The 19,558-nt window shown below is 43.4% G+C and overlaps 1 protein-coding gene across 7 annotated transcripts in view; it reads left to right on the forward strand.

Annotated features, from left to right (window-relative positions):
• Window positions 1–19,558, forward strand: part of rbms3 (RNA binding motif, single stranded interacting protein) — a 314,380-nt gene that overhangs the window by 80,934 nt on the left and 213,888 nt on the right. For 2 of the 7 annotated variants that reach the window (XM_051955311.1, XM_051955308.1), the window contains exon 1: window positions 11,438–13,096. The exons of 3 other annotated variants lie outside the window; for them this stretch is intronic. In XM_051955311.1, the coding sequence (XP_051811271.1) occupies window positions 13,022–13,096 (75 nt within the window). In that variant the 5' untranslated portion in view covers window positions 11,438–13,021. Of the gene's footprint in view, window positions 1–11,437; window positions 13,097–19,558 lie in introns of those variants that run through there. 2 more of the 7 variants (XM_051955310.1, XM_022198396.2) reach the window with 2 other exon arrangements.

Consider the following 19,558-nt stretch of genomic DNA (forward strand, 5'->3'; position numbering starts at 1 on the left):
AGCATTATGGCTGATTATACTGGTCCTTCGGTGCAATCATGCAATATGGGCATGAGCGATGTCTGAGCATGAACAGTATGGGGGGAAAAAGGAGACGAGATGAGGCCTCTGCGATTCTGATGAAGCTGTGAGGCCCATGGCTACACACGAATACACGCTAACACATTCATTTTTCACAATCATGTTTTACTATTTACATGCCGGCAAGAACTTCAAAGAGAAGTACGAGAAATGGAGGGTATGTGAAAAACAACAGCTGAGGGACTAAATTTAAAATACAGGTCACAAAGTACAAGCTGAGTCCAGTTACAGTGAGTACACCAGTTTTTACTGCGAAAAATGTCATGGTTAGTCATTATTTTGTGTGGTCTACTTCTTGGTGATGACAACAAATAAATGGAATCACTAAAAACAGCCGCTGATGCATTCAGGATTTAAGAGACAAAAAAATTATCAATTCAAAATCATTGGTGCACGGACTTTATGTTCAGTCACTGGCCTACTCTTTCTGCAACAGTTGTCCTTTTCTTTTATCTACTGTCAGACGTGACAAAGTTGCCAGATTTTGTGACAAATTTCAATTATGTCATGCTCTCATTAGCCCATCATTCTTCTCTCACTGCCGGTCCCTGTCTTCAAGAACCATCCTTGTGTTTTCCTCTCTGCAGCACGCCTGAGGTTTGTACGAATTTCAGCCTACATGCTGAATTCCTTTTAATTAATCCCACTTAATAGAATCTGCAAAACTTTTGCATGGTAGATTTATTTTTTTTTAACTTCCACAAGTGGAAAAGCACAGGTGTAGTTAATAACACTGACAATGCCTCATGCTCCTAAATGCAGTGCAGCAATCAGTGCCCTTTATTGCTAAACCTGTTCTTTTTTTGGACTTTTTAGCAGAGGACAGTGGGGGAAGGACATGCAGCAAATGGCCGTGGGTCAGAATCGAACCATGGCCACTGTGTTGGGGAGTATAGCTCCTGATCAACCAGCTGAGCTGCCAGGGCCCCTTCTTTACCTGTCCTATAGAATTCTTTCTTTATAGTTTTATAAAGCTGCAAAATTAAAGCTTGGTCTAATGAAATATCACCAACTTTTTTAAAGTTATATCAGAAAATTCCATGAGTGGCTTGCCATAGCCCCCCCCCCCCCCCCCCCCCCCTTTTTTTGTTCAACCAAAATTTTGCAGCTTCATGGCGGTTTGCATCTAATTCATTTAAGTGAAACTGCATTCATTCAAACTATTTTCTCATTACTATTGATAAAGTGTCTATGACCTGTTTATTTATCTATCATTTTATCTGCTCTGATTTTAGGAGCCAACATTGGTTTGCCACATCCAAACATGCCGTGTTCTGTAATTTAATAAGTTTTGCAGCATCACAAATGTGTCATAGCGTGGCTGCAAACCTTTACCCTCCTCTCTGAAACGATATACCGCTTTTTTGACCGTGGGCATAAATTTAAAGAATGGGTAGAAAGTAGAGTATTAAAAGCTAGAAGGGCTAAATCCATGATTCAGTTGCCGTGCCAGGCTTTGCTGCTGAGCTAAGCTGCTGGGGTATTTTTGATTTATTTAACAGCAGTGTTGTTTTTGAAAGTTCCACTGTGTGTTGTTTTGGCAGCAGAATTGCAGCGCTTGAACAAGTCTTGTTGGAGGAAAAAGCTTGATGGTTCACTTCTCTGTTGGCTCTGTCAAGCCACATTCAGAGACAGACACAAAGCCGCACATTGTCGCACACTTTGTTATCGCCATAAAATAGCGAAATCTAATAAGACAAGCGCCATAAAGTATCTGGGCCACAGTGTGAATATTTGTCAGCCGTTTGTTCACCTGTTCTCAAAGGTGGATAATTGTTGTTTGAAAGATAGAATCCGTGTAATACACCCTTCTTCTATTCGTCCTCTCCCCGCAGGTTTGGTTGTGTGAAAGGTGGACGGTTTGTTGAAGCTGTTTTGCTCCATTTAGTTGGTGCACTTTGATGACTTCAGTACTAGTAATTATAGAGGCGCCGCAAAGGAGGCAATCTCAGAGTGCATTGCCCTGAAAGTCTTACACTCACTGATATCTAAATGTTACCCAGTGGAGTTGCGCCATAAAGTGAAGGCTCTTAATCATCTACTGTATGCTTTCTAGTACCTCACTACCATCTGCCAGTATTACACCGAACAGAGAACGCTACACTTCCTGAAACTGCGATGAGAACGTATCAGGATTACTAGAGTGCATACCCTGCTCCCATTAACCGTGCATTTGTTTTGCCTTTTAATGGAAGTTAAACAGACAAAGGATGGCGAGTTCTAAGACCTAATTTCACTTCTGACAATTCAGAGGATAATTGTCTCGTCACTAAAAAAATAAAGCCTGAAAATAAAACAAGTTCAAGTGTGTACGGAGAGCTGACGAGTGTCTCAGAATACAAGAGTCGGCCACTCGATTGCTCATTGATTTCATCCAGACTTTCTCCCTGTTGTCCAAGTTTGGCTATTCTAGGATCATTAAAGCATCATTTAAAGGCAGTCTTTGATTTAACACTTAAAAACTCATGTCTGTACATCAGAGTTACATATGCAGAAGGTTTGTTTCCCCATTAAACTAATCCTCTTGTGCCTCAAAATGACTTAGATGTAATTCTATACTATTGCTCCAACTAGAATGCACAGATCTACATAGCCCTGCCTCTCTTTCCAAACATGGCAGCTCGAGCACACCAGCTCACCTAAATCTCAGCCTAAACATTGTAAAAGTACTGAACGCCCCAAAATAGCAAGTTGTGTTTTGGGCTAATTTGGCCATAAATGTTCAAGCCACCACATTTAAAAAAAAATAATGATACAGAAAGCAAGTTGACAGAACTGGTTACACATTTCTACCTAGAAACAACAGTGTTTTTGAGAAGATAAATGATACACTGCAGTTTGTAGGTAGAAATCTGCAGTCATGGCCTTAAATTTTGCTCCATCCATGTCTCCAACCCATAGACTGTATATAAAGATGGACGTAGCATCTGGCTCCAAATTTTGAAGCCCACCCGGAAGTGTCAAAAACTTGCAATATCACGCCGTCCGCTAGGGTTGGCTCCAAAAAGCTTTTTCTCCATAGACCCCAATTCATTTTTGGAAAAAATAAAAATTGATAGACTGATGTTCTACAGCTCAGGATTTTTTTCCTGTTAGTTTTCATGGTCAAAATGAGAAGATCAGGTGGCCGATCTTAAAATAAATCAATACTGAATTTTAAATAAATCGTTAAAGTTGGCGAAGCCAGGGGGCGTGGCTATACTTGATTGACAGTCCCATTGACTGGTCCTGCCCCGAGTTGCTCTCCGGTCCAGCCTGTTTGATGACGCTTTTTACGTCACTGGCTCCAAAAAATCCAAAATGGCGACCAGGAAGTAGCAAAATCTGGGCTTCATTTTCTCGGCGTTGAAACCAACGGGTGACGTCACAGTTAGTTCACGCCTGCTCCAACCTCCCTCTGCTGTGGGCAGAACTTTTACCTACACCTTCACCATTTCACTCTTCTGCTCAGTGTTTCTGCACATAAAAAACACCACATGGACTTGCTAACAAGGTTAAAAAAGGTCTTTAACAGTAATGATAGAATCACAAAGCATTGCATAAACCTGCAATAACATGTTTTTGGCCTAAGGGTCAGCATGAATCAGCGGTAAACACAAGACCATATTGTCACTCTGTATTTAGAGAATTTGTTAGTAAACAGTTGCTTACATATATATCAGGCAAATATAGAGCAACATTAAAGCCGTTTGGAGTCATTTTCAGTCCACCTGAATCGATGTAAATTCATAATTCACTTTCCTTTTAGCTTTAATCTCGGTCTACCGGTTTCTTAAGCTGCTAAACGCTCCACTGTGTCGGTGAGCTAGACACTAACTTTGTCTGTTTGGCTGCCAGTGGACACTGAGCAGGTAATGTATGGCAGTTTTATCAGAGTTTTTATTCTGCAAAGAACTGTCTGCTGAGGCAAAAAGAACAGTGAGAGTGAAACGACATAGTGAAATGATGCACTGCAAAATGTAAAATAACGAGCTAAAAGATGATACAAAGGTCTAAATAGCTGAGAGTATTTAAAATGTTATGAATTTTTGAGGTTTCGTCACAGCGAGCCGCCTCTTTTGACACACAAGTAGCCATGTGATCTGTTGTTGACACAAAAACAGAACCTGCAGGAGCTGAATGAGTGAAGAGAATTGCAGCACATATTCCAATGACATGTCAGGTGGCTGCCGGTATGCTCAGGGTCAATAGTCTTCACCTTTTCACAGTTATAACCATAATACAGAAGGAATGTCAATTGTGAATGAAGAACATTTCCACCACTTGCTATATGCTTCCCTGTGTTTTCTTTTATGGTAAACCAAAGGCGTGAGCACAATGTCTTGTCTATCCATTCAGCGTTAGTTCGTCCTGAAGCCTGTCTCTTCAACTCTCCCTCACTGTTTTCTTTGTCTCCTGGGCTTCATGCTTTGCATGCACAGGATGAGACACCGGGGGAGGTTAAGAGAGGAGCTGGAATGGAGTTCTGCTCCATTTACCACCCTGAAATATTCCTCTTAGAACGACACACTCTGTTTTCTCTCTCTCCTTACTCTTTGCGCTGTTTCTCACTCTGCCGGTCTCCTCCCTCTCACTTCTCATCTCTGTGACATGTGGTCATTTCACTTCATTCCAGGATGGCTTAGCAGTGCTTTAAAAATTTGCTGCTGTCCTCCCATCCCATCCTGCTCAATTGCAGGCAGCATTGAGCTTCATAGGCCTATACAGATCTGTTCCTGGTAGCTATAACTCTTTCCCCCAATCTCCAATCTCCTTCTGCTGTGGGCAAAACCTTAATCTATTGCTTCACAATTTTACTCCTCTGCTGTGTGCTTGTGACAGGGTTGCCCATGAACACCAGCTACCACATTCATATCCTCATATACAGAAATACAGGCAGCTTGTTTCATGGTTTATATGCAGGATTCTTTTATATGCATTTTCCTTAAATCTGTCAGATACTTGAAGATGCAGTCTCACACTCAAAGACACAAAAAGTAGCACAAAACTGACAAAAGTGAATGCCTTTGTGCTTAGATCTATTTAGGGCATTAACACAATGAATAAAACAAAATACACATGATACACTGAAGTGATGAAGCTTTGGTTTTGCTCTTTCTGGATTTGAGCAGTGTGCGTTCTGAATAATTTTGGTCTTTTTTTCTGTGGGCTCTGCTGCCTTCTTCATTTAAGAGTGTGCATTATGGCTTAGCACGCCCACATGGAAAATATCTATTGTTTAAACTCGCACTCTCTGCCTGTGCAGCACTTAAATCATTATTATGCAGAGATTCTCTTGGCATCATCTCTTTTGTCTCCGCATGGACATAGCAGTGTTTGGATGCTGGTTCACAGATGGACACAGGCGGCTCTCAGGTGCACTTTATGTTATATTAGGCCACAGGAAGTCTGATCTGTGAGCCGCACTCAAGTGTTTTCACCTCAGCTGTCAGTATAACCTTGACCCTCCGACGTTTCCTTTTTACACTTTGCTTTACTTATTTTTAAGCAGAGAAAAACAGACATACACGTACCGATGCTCATGCCAGCACTCACAGAGCTGTTGCAACATCTGTAGACCACCTGATTTTAAACACACTTTTGTAAACACTGAGGCACATTGAAATGCAGCTACAGACACTTGCGCATTCACATACACACACATGTACACTCCACCCTGGCTGTAGGCCTCTTTTCCCCGTACGAAATCGTTTGCAACTACTCTGATCTCTTCTCAGAATCTCGTTAATCAGGAAATGAGTCGGCTGGCGTGACTTGTATGCATTTCACTTTTTGGAATCGAGATCTAGTAAGGGTATGTAATTAACTCTTTTCGGTCTATTGCCTGTCCCTTGTTGGGTGTAGTAAGGGGTGCTGTGCGTCATTTTTACTCATGCGCGTCTGGTTTCAGATTTCCTCCCCATTAAGCCTGCATTGCTCTCCTCTATGCTGTGATAGAAGCTAATGACTCACTGGAAATCTGCCTGGTGTTTATCAAATGTCTCAGTGCAGAGCTGGTGGTCTGGAGTCAGTCTACCTTTTTTTTTTTTTTAACATCATTGTGAAGCATTAGATAAGGAGCCAAACCCAAGTGATGACACCATCGTATATAAAGAAATAATAATAAAGAGAAGTGCCCTGCAATGATATCTTGACTACATCACTCTGCTCTTTGCTGTGGAAAATTATACTCTCAGAGGGGGAATGTGTTGAATTACCTCAGTCTGTCATCCACTGGTGCGCTGATAAGAATGTATTAAGAAATCGCGTGTGTCGGAGACGTAGTGAACTTACACAAATAATGGCAAGAAATTTCTGCACTGAGTTTAGAAGCATTGCAGACGCTGTTCAAGCAAGTACATCATTCAGTGTGTACATTTTCTTTATTTTCACACGTCTGCTTGGCTTCTTTGATTACAGCGTCCCGGTACGACACGTTGAGTTGATTTGGATATGTTTGACTATTTACAAATAAAGAAAATATACCTATGTTTTTAGCTTATGTTTCCTAAATGGAGACCGACAGTGTGGTTTATAAGTCAAGACACGGGCTGTGTCCGAAATGGCATACTAACATACTACATACGCAATGAGTATATACTGTATACTACGTACTATGATTAGAATGCCGACCATTCACACTGTAGTATACGACTACGTTTCCCATAATGCATTTCAAACCTCCGACGACAAAAACCGGAAGTACGGCTATCAAATATCTCGGCTGAATGCCGGCTTCAGGTCGATTTTACGCTAACAAACAGTCGCATAATTAATGTGGCAATTTCAAGCTGGCACTCCTCATGCAGTTATTAGCCAGATTATGCGAATCGTTTCAGTTGTAGCTGCAGGCTACTGGAGGCTGCTACTTGTTCTGGATGCAAAGCGAGCTGCTGCAACTAGCTGCTAGCATTCAGTAGCACGTTGTGAGGTGTCTGACAAGTTTAAAACGTTGGTCAGAAAACGCCTATTTCTCAAATCTGTGGGGTGATTAGGATGAATACTTAACCACATAAAATAAAATAAAAATCGCCCCGGTCCGGCCACATATTCCGCGGAGGCTTGCATTTCGGTGGATAGCTCGCAAAGTATTATGGGGCGCTTGAGTATGACTCGTGTGGTCACCGCGCATACTTAAAAATTTTCCGGATATAGTATACATCCGGGTATTTCTCGCGTACTCAGTCTTTTCATACTATCTAATGTGAACGCACTACATACTTATTTTGACGTCACACTTAGTATGAGTAGTACGTTAGTATGCCATTTCGGACACAGCCACTGCTTTGACATTAATTTTTGTCATAGCATGCCTTCAAATTTAGCTTTTGCTGTCATGGAAAAATATAATTACTTTCCTTTTATACCAGTCTTACAGTTTTATGCAAACTTCCCCGTCTGTTTTTGACCTTCAACAGTTTGTGGAAAAATATTAACGTGTGCCCGTTATTGGAGTGATCATCCAAATGCATCTGTTATTTTTTTTTAGACTGTTGCAAATTATAGCCAAAATCTCTGCTTTAATCCACCACCGAAGCTCAGTCTATATAACAGATGTACACATCAACCATTTCATACTGGGTAAGATGGTTCATCTTTCACTTTACCGTGAACAAATCCCCCAGAGGAGCTGGTTGGTTAGTCATGCTACATCAGTAGGTTTGCATAAAACATGTAAGATGATCTCCTGCTCCTTGGGTATCTCCCAGTAGAACCACTGCCAAAAGCAAAAGGGGTGTTTTTTTTTCCAGGAATACCCTGCTGTTCCCTAACTCCACTTCCCCCCACTCCCCTCTCCCTCCTTTCTTCCAGCCCACCTCCCCCTTCTCTCCCCCCAACCCTTCCCCTGGCTCAGCGCCAGCCTTCCCTCGAATTTCATGCATCTGGTCATTTCTGGGAAACACCCACGGCAGGACTGTCCAGCAAACCACAGGAAACAAAGCGTCTTGGTTTCCACAGCAGCTTGAAGAAGGCCAGTAGTTGCCCTCAGGGACAGGTCAGGCAGTAGGGCGAGATGGTTGTGGACTTTCTAGGAATCCAGTTTAGATGGGAACAGTGTGTAATCCTTCCTTGTTTTTGTGTTTTGAAGAGAACTTATAGCTCTTGTTTAATGCTCATGAAGCTTTATCTCTCATTCTTTCTCCCTTTTTACTTAACATTATCAAAATAAATGGTTGATATCCATCAAAGCAGCCATCGAACAAAAGTGTATCTCTTCAGAACACTTATATCTCCATGGATGTTAATAGAATTCAGATATCTGATAAAGAATCTTGCTTTCACTGCTGTTCAAATTTAACTAATCTAAAAACAGGCTAAATAAAATTACCCTCAAACTCTCTCTTAAACCACTCAGGTGTCCAGAGGCCACGCTGTGATCATGCCGAGTTTTTCTATGACTAGACAGGCCTGATTCTTTATGGGTAAAATGCAGCTCCTTCGCACCTTCGGGCCATGATACACCCTTAGCCCTCTTCCTCTTTTTCTATTTTAAAGACTTGTGAATGACTCATTCATGCTCTCAATTTAGAAAGTGAATCAACAAGCATCAGACCTCAGAACAGAAGAGCAGCAGATGGCTTCTGCTTTGTTTTATGAAAATGTTGGTCAGACCTGGCTGAAGAACCACCAGCAGACATTTGTCGGTGTAGGAGAGGAGCGGAAAGGCACAGTTTTAGCTTCATCACAGCAAATCCGCTTGCAAATCAGATCTGTTCTCTTGTCACTGTGAAGAGCACCAAGCGCAGGTTCACTGTGCTGCTCTGGGTGGCAAATTCCCTGCTGTCTAACAGTGCACAAAACAGGTTTATACACAAATAAAAATGTTGCTGAAACTGTTATCGAGAATCTGGGTATTTTGTAGTGAAAACTACACAAAAAAAATGTTATAGCTGAAAATGATGAGCCTTTATCTCAGCCACAGCACCACGAAGACGATGCTAAATGTTAACATGCTGCAGCAATGTTTATAAAATGAGATAAACTCACTATTTCTGGCTGCATTTGACCTCTCAGTGACGTCAGTGTCCCTGATTCAGACCACAGCGCTTCCGTCACCACCGGGGCAAAACGCGGCATCGAGCCCTGAAAGTTTGCCTCAGCGGAAACAGGGCTGACGTTTATTTACATACAGCGTGTAGGACTGCTCTCCACTCACTTAACGTCGTATCGCCTTCATAAATCAACCTTTGCCAGCTCATTGGGTAAAGGCTGAAAGTTCACGTCAACCGGTTCTCAGGGTAGTTTCCAGTGTTGTCAGTAGGGCCACAGGTCAGGTTCTTTAGTTTCAAGAGTCAAGTCTCAATTCCCGGCTCTTAATTCTTAATGGCTGGACCGATGAATATTAATGGATTAGCTGACCAGTGTCTGTGTAACGGTACTCTCCTGTGTTTCCATTCAATGTCGACTCATTTGAATAAATTTTAGATAAAGTTAGACACTTTGCAGTCACAAATGGCAGCAAATATCCCATAATTAGGACAGAATATTAGGGGTCTCTTCAACTAAAAGAATCAGTTTATTCTGGTCTACAGGTCATGATTATTTTCATTACAGATGAATGTGCAGATTATTTACTTTTGTTTTTAAAAAAAATATCAGAAAATAGTAAAAAAAAAGAAAAAGATTTGGCGACAATTAAATGGGATATTGAATTTACTTTTTGTTGTTGGTATTTTTATATTTGGTCAGCTATGCAAACCCATAAATGTTCAGTTTTTATCTTGTATGATAAAGAAAATAACTGAAATTTCACTTTTGAGATGCTGGAACCACTGACGCTTAAATTAATAAATTAATTACTTAACTGTCGATTAATCCCCTAATTGCCACCGCTCTACTGTGGATAACAGTAGAAATAATTTAACAAGTAAAAAATGTGGGTAACAATTAGATACAAGTGCAAATATACTGTTACTTTTTTTGTTATTACTCGTATGACTTTGATGCGTATCCTCTTTCCATCGCTTCAGACGGTATTTGTAGAACAGCTTTTGGCCGCATGTGGACAAAATCTGGGTGAAAATAAACTGATCTGCTGCTCCGTTCTGCTTCATTTAAAGGAGGGATTTAGAGTGAAAACACAAAAAAATGATGAGCCTTATCTGGGTAATCCAGAGATGACTTCACGCGATCACTCAGCAGACACCCAGTGGTATGAAGACGTATGAATCCTTTCTGCCTCTGTGCCTCTTTCAGGTTCCATCTCCCAGCGTGTCTTATTTTCTCTCTGTATCTTCTCTTCTATTACTCTTTCCATTGGCCTTTGTCTGCCTTACTCTCTGTGTTCTCTGTGCTTTCTGCCTTTCCCCGGATGCTGAGAGTTTGTGTCTAGTTGAATCAGAGGCTGTTAATCTGGTAATCCTCAATCAATATCAGCCTCATCTCTTCCCTTCAGATAAAAGTGGCCTATCTGATAATTATATTTTCCTCTCCATGTCTGTAAAAGGCTGCCCTTTCCCTCCGTGCTTTGTTTTGGTCCCTGGGATTCTTCTGCTGGTATCGATTCGGTCTGACCACATGCATCGGGCCCTTTTATACACACGACTCTCATAAAAAGTATGTGGCATTTGCACCGCATAGCGTGTCTAGATTCTGAAAACAAATGCTTGCTGTGTGATCTAAAAAATGCTCAGTATTGTCAGTTAATGTCTCTGTGATTGATCGACACAAACAGCAACTGCAGCACTGCTTGCGATATACTTCATAGCGTTAAAATGTGACATAAGTCATTTTTACTGTACTGCGTGGAGAAAAGTGTCTGTGTTCTGCAGCTGAACTCACTTATCTTGAGTGTACTAGTGCGCTAGAAATCTGTAATTAGGTTATTATTATTATTTGAGAAGGAGACATCAGCCACATGGGTTTTTGTGTAATGCTCTCAAGTGGAACAGATGAAATGCAAAACTAAACTCATCAAAGTCTCGGGTCTATTTTCAGATGTGGAAATTGCCAAAATGTAATTGTTTTCAGTCCAGTAATTTTCTTGTTGTAGGTTTTGGCTGCAGTTTTCTTCACTTGTCGGGGCAGGTAATTTAAACGAAAACCGAGTTGATTCGCTAATTGAGTGAAAAACGAGGCTCCTGAACCTGTGGCCTTGGCGTCATCGAGATACCCTCGAGGACTTTAGGTCGGTTGCTGTTTATTCTTGCGGGTGTTCATGTCTGAGAGCGCATGAGACTGGAGAGGAGTGGGACTGTGTAAGTGTTTGATGAAGTTTGCTGATGTCAGACTGGCTTCAGTCACTTTACTAAATGCTGTTTTGTAATGTTTTTGGTTAAGGTTCATCTAAATCATTGGTCATCATTTGATGTCACACAACAAGTGGTTTTCACTTTAATTTTTAAGTTAATGCTTGTAGAAATGTAAAATGTGCACACATAAAACATATTGTTATAAGTGTTTCTCACCGTAGGAAGAAAATACAGAGGTAAGGTAAACTATAAACACATCGGCTTAAAGTACAGTTACTCATAGCATCTCAAAAGTTGCATCAAACTTTACTGGTTTTGATGTTATCTAGTTGGAAGGGTAAGTGTTTGTGTGGAGACACAGTGTTCCAGGTGGCAGCTCCATGTGCAGCCAGTAGGGGGAATCGACTGCTCGCGCTGAAGCCATCCCCTCTGTCTCCACTCCTCTACTCCTCTTCCCTGCCTTCTCCCAGGTTGTGGAAACGCTGCAGCCCGCTGGTCTGTGTCTGGATCCCTCTCTCGCTCAAAGACCCTCCCACCGCCTGGGCTCGGAAGGAGGAGGCAGTCTGCTCTGCTCGCAGCCTCGGACGAGCCCCCTTTACCACCCTGTCAGTGTGGAGGAGAAGGAGAGAGAGAGAGAGAGAGAGAGAGAGAGAGAGAGAGAGAGAGAGAGAGAGAGCAGCTGTGACAGAGAGAAAGAGAACGAGGCAGGCTGCTTAGAGGAGTGAGAGAGCCAAGGAAGAAATAAGGAACACATTTTACAAGAGCAGAAAGAGGGAGGATCGCAGACGAGGGACTCCTTCTCCACTGGACACCCAGGACACAGTCACTGTGTTTTTTTTTCACTCATCTACTAGCTGGAACTCAGTGGATTGACTAACCAACCAGTGGATTTTCTTTTTTAATATACTCTTGTGTCACATCGTTCAGAAACTGGGATCTCTGTTCTCCGTCCTCTCGCTGGCTCAACCCCTACAGACTGAGATTGCTTTCTGTGTCTGTGCTCAGCTCTCGGGTTGTGATTCTGCCCCCCCCCCCTTCACTCAAAGTGCATCTGTCGGCAACCGGCGGTGAGGATATCTCCCCCTCTGTCAAACAGGACAGCACGCAGCCACCGTCGAATCAGGCTCCAGAGGCGAGAGGAGAAAGTGTGTGCATGTAAGAGAGAGAACGAGAGAGAGGGGCAGTGAGAGAGAGTCAGATTCACAGTGTGTTTGAGAGAGAGGCAGATTAAAGCCCAGGCGAAAGACTGGAGAGAAACAGCTTAAATAGAGAAGTGAACCTATACGTCCTCTCCCGTTTTCCTCACCATTCCTTTCCTCTTCCTCTCCTTCTCCTCTTCCTCTCCCATTTTCCAACATTCATAGGACTGCCAGAGCTACTGCCACCTGCACCTCCTCGCGTCTTCTCTTTCCTCTTCTTCCTCTACCTCACCCTTATTACTATCCGATAGCGGTCTCGGTTCGAGCACTTGTGGAAATATTTCCATTGAACTGGCAGCGAGAGACCGAGTGAGGATCCATCTGATCCTGAGTCTCAGTAAGGCACAGTTCACCAGGAGCTTCCCCGTCAGAGGCGGACCTTCTCCCAGCCACTGTCCACCACGCAGACCCAGCCTTCTCCCTGGAGGACCAGCTTGCGACACAGTGGTGCGGACAGCGAAGACAGGAATTGCACAGTCCCCTCCGTTGCCTCTACCCCATTGCTAGCTACTTGGCAGCTCCCGCCCCCGTGTCACCATTCCCTGCCTCAGTGCTAAGGATTCCAGCTACATGGGCAAGCGATTGGAGCAGCAGCCAATGTACCCTCAGTACACCTACTACTACCCCCACTATCTCCAGACCAAGGTATGCCACTCTTCTTTCATTCCTCAAGCCCACTCATCTACTCCTACTCTCCTACCCTGTCTCCCTCCCGCCTTTCCTCATCCTCACCACCCACTCCCCCCTTCTCCTGTATTCCATCCCCTTCCACATCCTCCTCTCATCTCTGAGTGGAGATGGGATTTGGTGGATGGCTGTTGGAGGCTCCATGGTTTCAGATGGCAGGTACCTCGTTGGACTTTGGACGTCTCTGTCGGTGTGTGCGCATGTGTCACTGAGTGAATGATCAGGGGTTAGGGATCAAGGTTTCGGCTTCCTGTTAGTCCAACCTGCTGGACCGTAACCGGGATCTGTCTGGTAACCTCCATCCATCACTTGCCTGCAAGCAGCTGAGCACTAAATGGTATGATGTGTAACATTTTAAATAGCATGTATAGTAGATTCAGCGGCATATCTTAATCAAAATTAACAACTGACACCTCTTTTAGTGAAAATAAAAGAACAAGCATTCAGAATTAGTCTACTAATGAAGTGTTTGCAAGCTGAATACAGGCCATCATTTAAAAGCTTCAATGCCACTTTTCTGAAAGAGCCAAATAAAACATCTAATTATGAAGTCGCTAATTCGCTCGACAGAACAAACGTACTGCTGTAGTGCTTTACGAGAGGGCAAACAGACGAGGAGCTTTTCCCTTTCTATGGTGATGGTATAGTTCTGACACAGACCAGGCATGAGGAAGGCTGCCCGTGTTTGTTCTAGTTGTAGTATGCATCAGTGCCTCTGGGATGGAAGCCCAGGCTCGGGCCCCGATGGCTGCCAGGACATTGGCTGGGCACACTATCCAGACATCATCAAGGGATTAAAATGGAAGCCTTTTGGGGATTACTTTATTTGTTTTTCTACCACATGCGTAACACTAATTTCTCTCTATTATCGTGATGGTGTGAGATGCACAGCCGTGGCAGAATAACATGCTGCAGGTGTGCAATTGAACTTTGTGCAGTAGTTAAATTAAGTCTCATTTGGTGACTGGAGTAGCGATGCATTTTAGATTATTACTTCAAAATTAGACAGAAGTCAAACACGTGATTATTCTTGTCACAAATTCACATTTTTTGTGATCTCATGTGGCTATTGTATAGCCTCAGTTGCATGAATAGAGTAAGAAACACTGTAAAACTGAACACGGTTCGTTCCAACCTTCGGCTCCTGACACTGAATGACTGAACAGAGTTGTAGGCTATTAAAGATATAAAAAGAATATTGTTCTGGTATTGGTTCCAAACATCAACTGCTTTATTAGCATCAGTGCTTAGCTTGAAAACTAAAAGTTCAAATGTGTCAATTCTGCTCTATTTATACCAATAAAACGAAGCAGGAAAAATGGTTTAAGCGAACTATTTATGAGTAAAATCGATAAAGCACAATAAAGCAAATTACGGGCGGTGTTTTCATCCTTTTCCATGTGGAGCTGCATTTTGAACCATTGCACTTCCAGCCGGGAGGACCTGACTGCAGCCCCACCTGGCAGTCCACTAGCTCTCCCCCTGATTTATAGTTTAATACATTTGTACTGCTGCCATATGGCTTCCCTCTCCCTCCCACCCCCTCCTCTACTCCTACCATCATCCTGCTCTCCCTCCCTCCCTCCTCCCCCTTCTCATATCTCAGAGTTGCTCATCTCGAGGGCCTCTCAATCAAGGCATGCCCCTCCGTTCTCCCATCCCTCCCTCCCTCGCACTTTTCTTTCCCCCTCTTCCTCCCGCCTCTCACTTTCTGCCTCCCCTCGCTGTTGCAACAGGGCCCTCTGCCTCCTCCGCCGATGCTGCAGTTCACTCCCAAGGTCAGCGCAGATCTGATCTTGCCACCGTCAGCGTTTGACGCATCCTTGGGCGAGCTGCTAGGGTCCTGTGTCATGCAAACGAGACCCAAAGTGGAGCGTGTGGACCAGAGGAGCACGCATTTCCCTTTTTCTAAATCCGCGGCCAACATTCATATTCATTTTTATGGTTAGTTAGCGTAGCCAGTGGCCTTGTAGGTTGATATGACAGAGCCACAGACAGGGTCAGTAGGAGAAAGGGAGGCTGGGAGAGAGGCCAGAGTGTTAGGCAATGTGGCCAAGAGGGCTGTGGAGAGCTATCTCACGCTCTCATTAATGATCATTGATAGCTCGATTACAGAGAGGGGAGAAGGGCCTTGGCTGGCAGGTCCACACCACTTGACAGAATCACATGACTGTTACTTTGGCCTTGCGTTTGCACACTGACACACACAAATTCACTGCAAGTTCCCTTTTGTGGATGCATACACTCTGATAAGTTTAAAGTCACAGACGTCTTTCTGTTTATCTTAATCAATGTGCGACCTCCCAAGAGATGTGGATGGTGCAGCATAAATATAATGCAAGTGGAGTGTAACTGATATCAAACTGTTATTCTCGCCTCGTTTTTATGACACATATTTGATTCTATGTGTGGAAACTTCATAGATCGTATGTGCCAACAGGATTATCATAAAAAAATGGAGCTAAATAATGCCGTAATGGTATGACAGATGAAGCGGACTCACCTTCTAAATTTGGGGTCCCCTCTGTATGTCTGTATTATATTCTAATTTAATGGAGTTCTTTGATGCTGTCCAGCGTGTGCTAGTCAGCCCAGATTAGAATGTGAAAGTCAGAGAATGAGATGAAACAATAACATTTGGCTTTCTATTGATTAGTGCAGTGGGGCGTAGCATGTGCTTCTCTTTAGCTGAATTATTGATTCCTGAAAGAGGATTTGTGTGTCCGTGTGTGCACGTTGGCGTGTCTGTCTGTGTGTGTGTGTGTGTGTGTGTGTGTGTGTGTGGCTTTTATATGAGGTTATGGCTGGGGGGAGCTGGCAGGATGTTGCTTTGATGAAAGGATCCTTTAAAGGCCCTATTTCTGTCTATTCCCCGGATGATCAGTCCATGGAGTCATTTACTGAAATTCAGCCTTTATTCAGCCTGTGTCTTTCTGCGTGAGCTTGATGGTTAGTGCTGTTCACAGCTTGCTGTGCATTCAACTTTAATGATAGGTAATAGATGTGCATCATAAATGAGAAAATTACAGTAAAATGCCTCAGCCAGGTCCCAGCCAGACCCCTCCCCGCGCCCGTGAGAACAATTACAGCACACAGCACTGTTATTGTTGTTTCATGGTAGTGTTTAGGGAAGAATATGATTTTTTAACTAAGTGTGTGCTCCAAGTGCCGTTTTAACTCAATGACAGGCGTTTTCAGGTCTGTTTCATTATCACACACACACACAACTCTCAATAGGAACTCTCAAATTACCTCTAATTTGCCTTGAATATCCGCAGTAAATTCTGCCTCTGTTGTGATATTTAGTTGGCTCCACTGTTGTTGAACTGTATGTACCTGATGCTGCTGTACCCTTCTGCTGTTACGCCACGGATGGGCTAGGTCATTACATGCTTAATGTCAGTGATCGCACACGCAGGCAAACACACAAAGACACACGCTCTTGCACTGTGATCTGGGAGCTGGCAGGCCTCTGTGTTTCAGCCAGACGAGTACATACAGAATCTGAGAAGCCGAGAGGGGCAGATTGAGGTAGATTTAGCGGCGGCTAATGTCCCTGGCCTTAAGTAAACACCAGTCAATGAAGCCCTTTGAGAGGATCTGTGCCTGTGTCTGCCCCTGCCATAGGCATCATTTATACTCCGTCTAATTCTTTATAAATGGAGGGAAAGGTTGTATGTGGGTGAGAAGGAAAGACAGAGTGGAGGGGTGGATATTACAGGGAGGGTAAGCGCCAGTTAAAAGCAAGGAAAAGGGTTTGGTTACATTCTACGGGTTGATCTATTGTGCTGCAGAAATAACAACAGAGCCAATCTAAATCCTCCTTTAATGCCTCGATTGAGGAAAAAGGGAAACATAGAGACAACAGGGAAGGGAGGGGGGGGGGGGGGCAGATTTACATAGACATACAGTGGAGAGCAAGCAAAATCAAAAGCAGAGAGAAGGGACTTGTTTCCAAAGTCTTTCATTAAATCAGTTATCAGTGCCGTAAAACTCAGCTCCGTCTTCGCTGATGTGGTTCTGCTTTGAAGAGTTTATCAAGCGTTTTAAGAGGGGAAATATACCCAGCTTGTATTACATTTCCTGTAGCCCAGCCCTGTTTTGAGTCTGGGACAATATGTTCTTATTAGTACCAAGACAGGGGTAATAGAAGTCATTTCCCCATGTGTAAATCTTAAGTATGTGCTTCACAACTGAATGCCCAAAACAAAACGCATCTCCCGCCTTCCTGTAAATTAACTTATCATGCGTTCACTCTGAGCTCACTCATGTTGTCAGGTGTTTTATCTGGAGCTCTAGTTTGCTGTCTTTTTCCCATGTTTCCCCAATCTTTCACCTCAGAGTCAGGGAGCTTTTTGATAATTAATAAATGTGTATCTCCTGTTTTGATCTGCCTCATCCAGCTTTAAAATGCCTCCGTGTCAGTCAGTGGGGCAGAAAACTCTATTTATTTGCCACAGCCTTTGTCTGCATGCATGCACACAGTGCAGTGGGGGGTTCTCTTAAACAGCCCAGCCCTGTCTGCACACCCGTACATTAAGGCTGTGTTTGCATTACTGCTTCTCGCGGCCTCTCCTTCGGTACAGCACTGAGCACGCTGCTGAGACCTGGCCCTTTGCATGCTGCCTTCCTCATCTCATTACAGCTGCTTTACCAGAGTGCTCTCTCAAGATTGATATCCATTTTGTTAGAAGAGGAATGGAGGAACATACAAAGGAGAGGGAGAATCTTGTTTATAGTCTGTGGGCGGTATTTGTAAAGATGGGAGGAGGAACCTGTTCTGTATTAGCTTTGGAGTAGCAGCAACGTTGCATGTGTGCTTATACTGAATAGTTTTCGAGCGCAGATGGTGCATGTACGTACAGTTTAAGTCAATTCTTAAGTTTGAACTTTACAAAGTCACAACTGGTGGACAAATATTGTGTTTGCGACAGACTGTGTGATCGGTAAATGGTCTGGCGCTTCGAGTGAAGGTCTCAGAACCAGGTCACATATTTCTTCTCTCCACACCACTCTTCTGTTATATTGAAGTGTCCTTGAGCAAGTCTCAGAACAAAGTACCTGCTCACTCACTGGAGGTTGCTGTAAAAAAACTAACAAAAAAAAACGAGCATCCAAGATAAATGCCTAAAACATAAAATGGTATGCTTGGTGGTGGAGTTCTTGCCCCGGGGAATCTTGTCTCTGAACTCTCCTTCCCTGACCATCTGGAGATAACCGGCGACTCCAGTCTGTGCTGTAAGAAGGAAGAGCTCCTACCTGTGTGGTGAAATGGGGCATATGGGGAGAGTGGAAGTAGTGCAGGGAATAGGTCGAGTTCCTCTCAACCAGAAAACCCGGGTTAAGACACTGAACCCCCACTAACTTCCGAAAGACTGCTGTGAACCGAGAGAGAGACGTGCACACACAAACCTCACTGTATCAAATATATTGTGCATCTGAACTTGTCGTGACAGGTGGTCAGGCGTATCTGTATATATCTAGCCTGACTTGAATTCGGATTTTCACTGCATTAGGATTATTTTCCTCAAAATGCGGAGCCCTTTTCTTTGAGAAATGAAACGGTTTTGATGGGATGAGCGTTCTGAGTTTTCACAGTATTCCTACAGAGGGAAAGAGGCATGCAGAGACCACAGAAAGCAAGATGGAGACAGACAGCAAAGACGTTTCAGATTTAGAGCCAGATGAAATAAGACACATGATGTGCCCCTCAAACCCACCAGTGCACCAGGACTCTACAAATACACCTGCTTTTTTCCTCTGTCTTGTTTTTACTAGCATTTCTTTCTGTAACACAGTGTCTGCCTGGAGCTGTCTAGTCTGGCCCACTGTTTCAGTCTTCTGCCTCTCTGGCAAGGGCCTTGCCTGGCGTTTTCACGCTCTATTTTCTCTCTTCCCCTTTTTGCCTCTGAATATGGTGGGGTACAGTCTCAAAATTTGGTCTCTTTTCATCTTTGACTGTTTATGTATCCCCCTCACTTTTGCTCAAATCACTCTTTCTTGTTCCTGTTTTTGCCAAGAACTCCCTTCATCTTTAAATTCTCTTTCATGTTGTTTCTCTTTATAATTACTCTTTCCCATCCTCCATCGCTTTTGCATGCCTCTCCTTCTATTTCCGGGAGCCCCTGCTGTCTGCTGGGCCTGGTGTCCTGCCATCTGTGCAGGATGACATGAGTGACACCTCCTGTGTCAGACTCCTTTAATACATACAGCTCATATCAACATACAGGAGAACATATGGGATACAGTAACAGTCAAATACACCTAAAACCTTATATGAGTTCATTTCAAGTGAATGTGTTCCATCCAAAACAAATACATTTAGGTGAATATGTTTAATCAGTGATTATCAACTTTCTTGGAGAGGAAATAAAAGGTTTTCAAACTTTGTTGGAACTTCAGCTGGCTTTTGTTTCTGCT

This window comes from Acanthochromis polyacanthus, chromosome 11 (assembly GCF_021347895.1).
Source record: "Acanthochromis polyacanthus isolate Apoly-LR-REF ecotype Palm Island chromosome 11, KAUST_Apoly_ChrSc, whole genome shotgun sequence".
NCBI classification, from domain to species: Eukaryota; Metazoa; Chordata; class Actinopteri; family Pomacentridae; genus Acanthochromis; species Acanthochromis polyacanthus.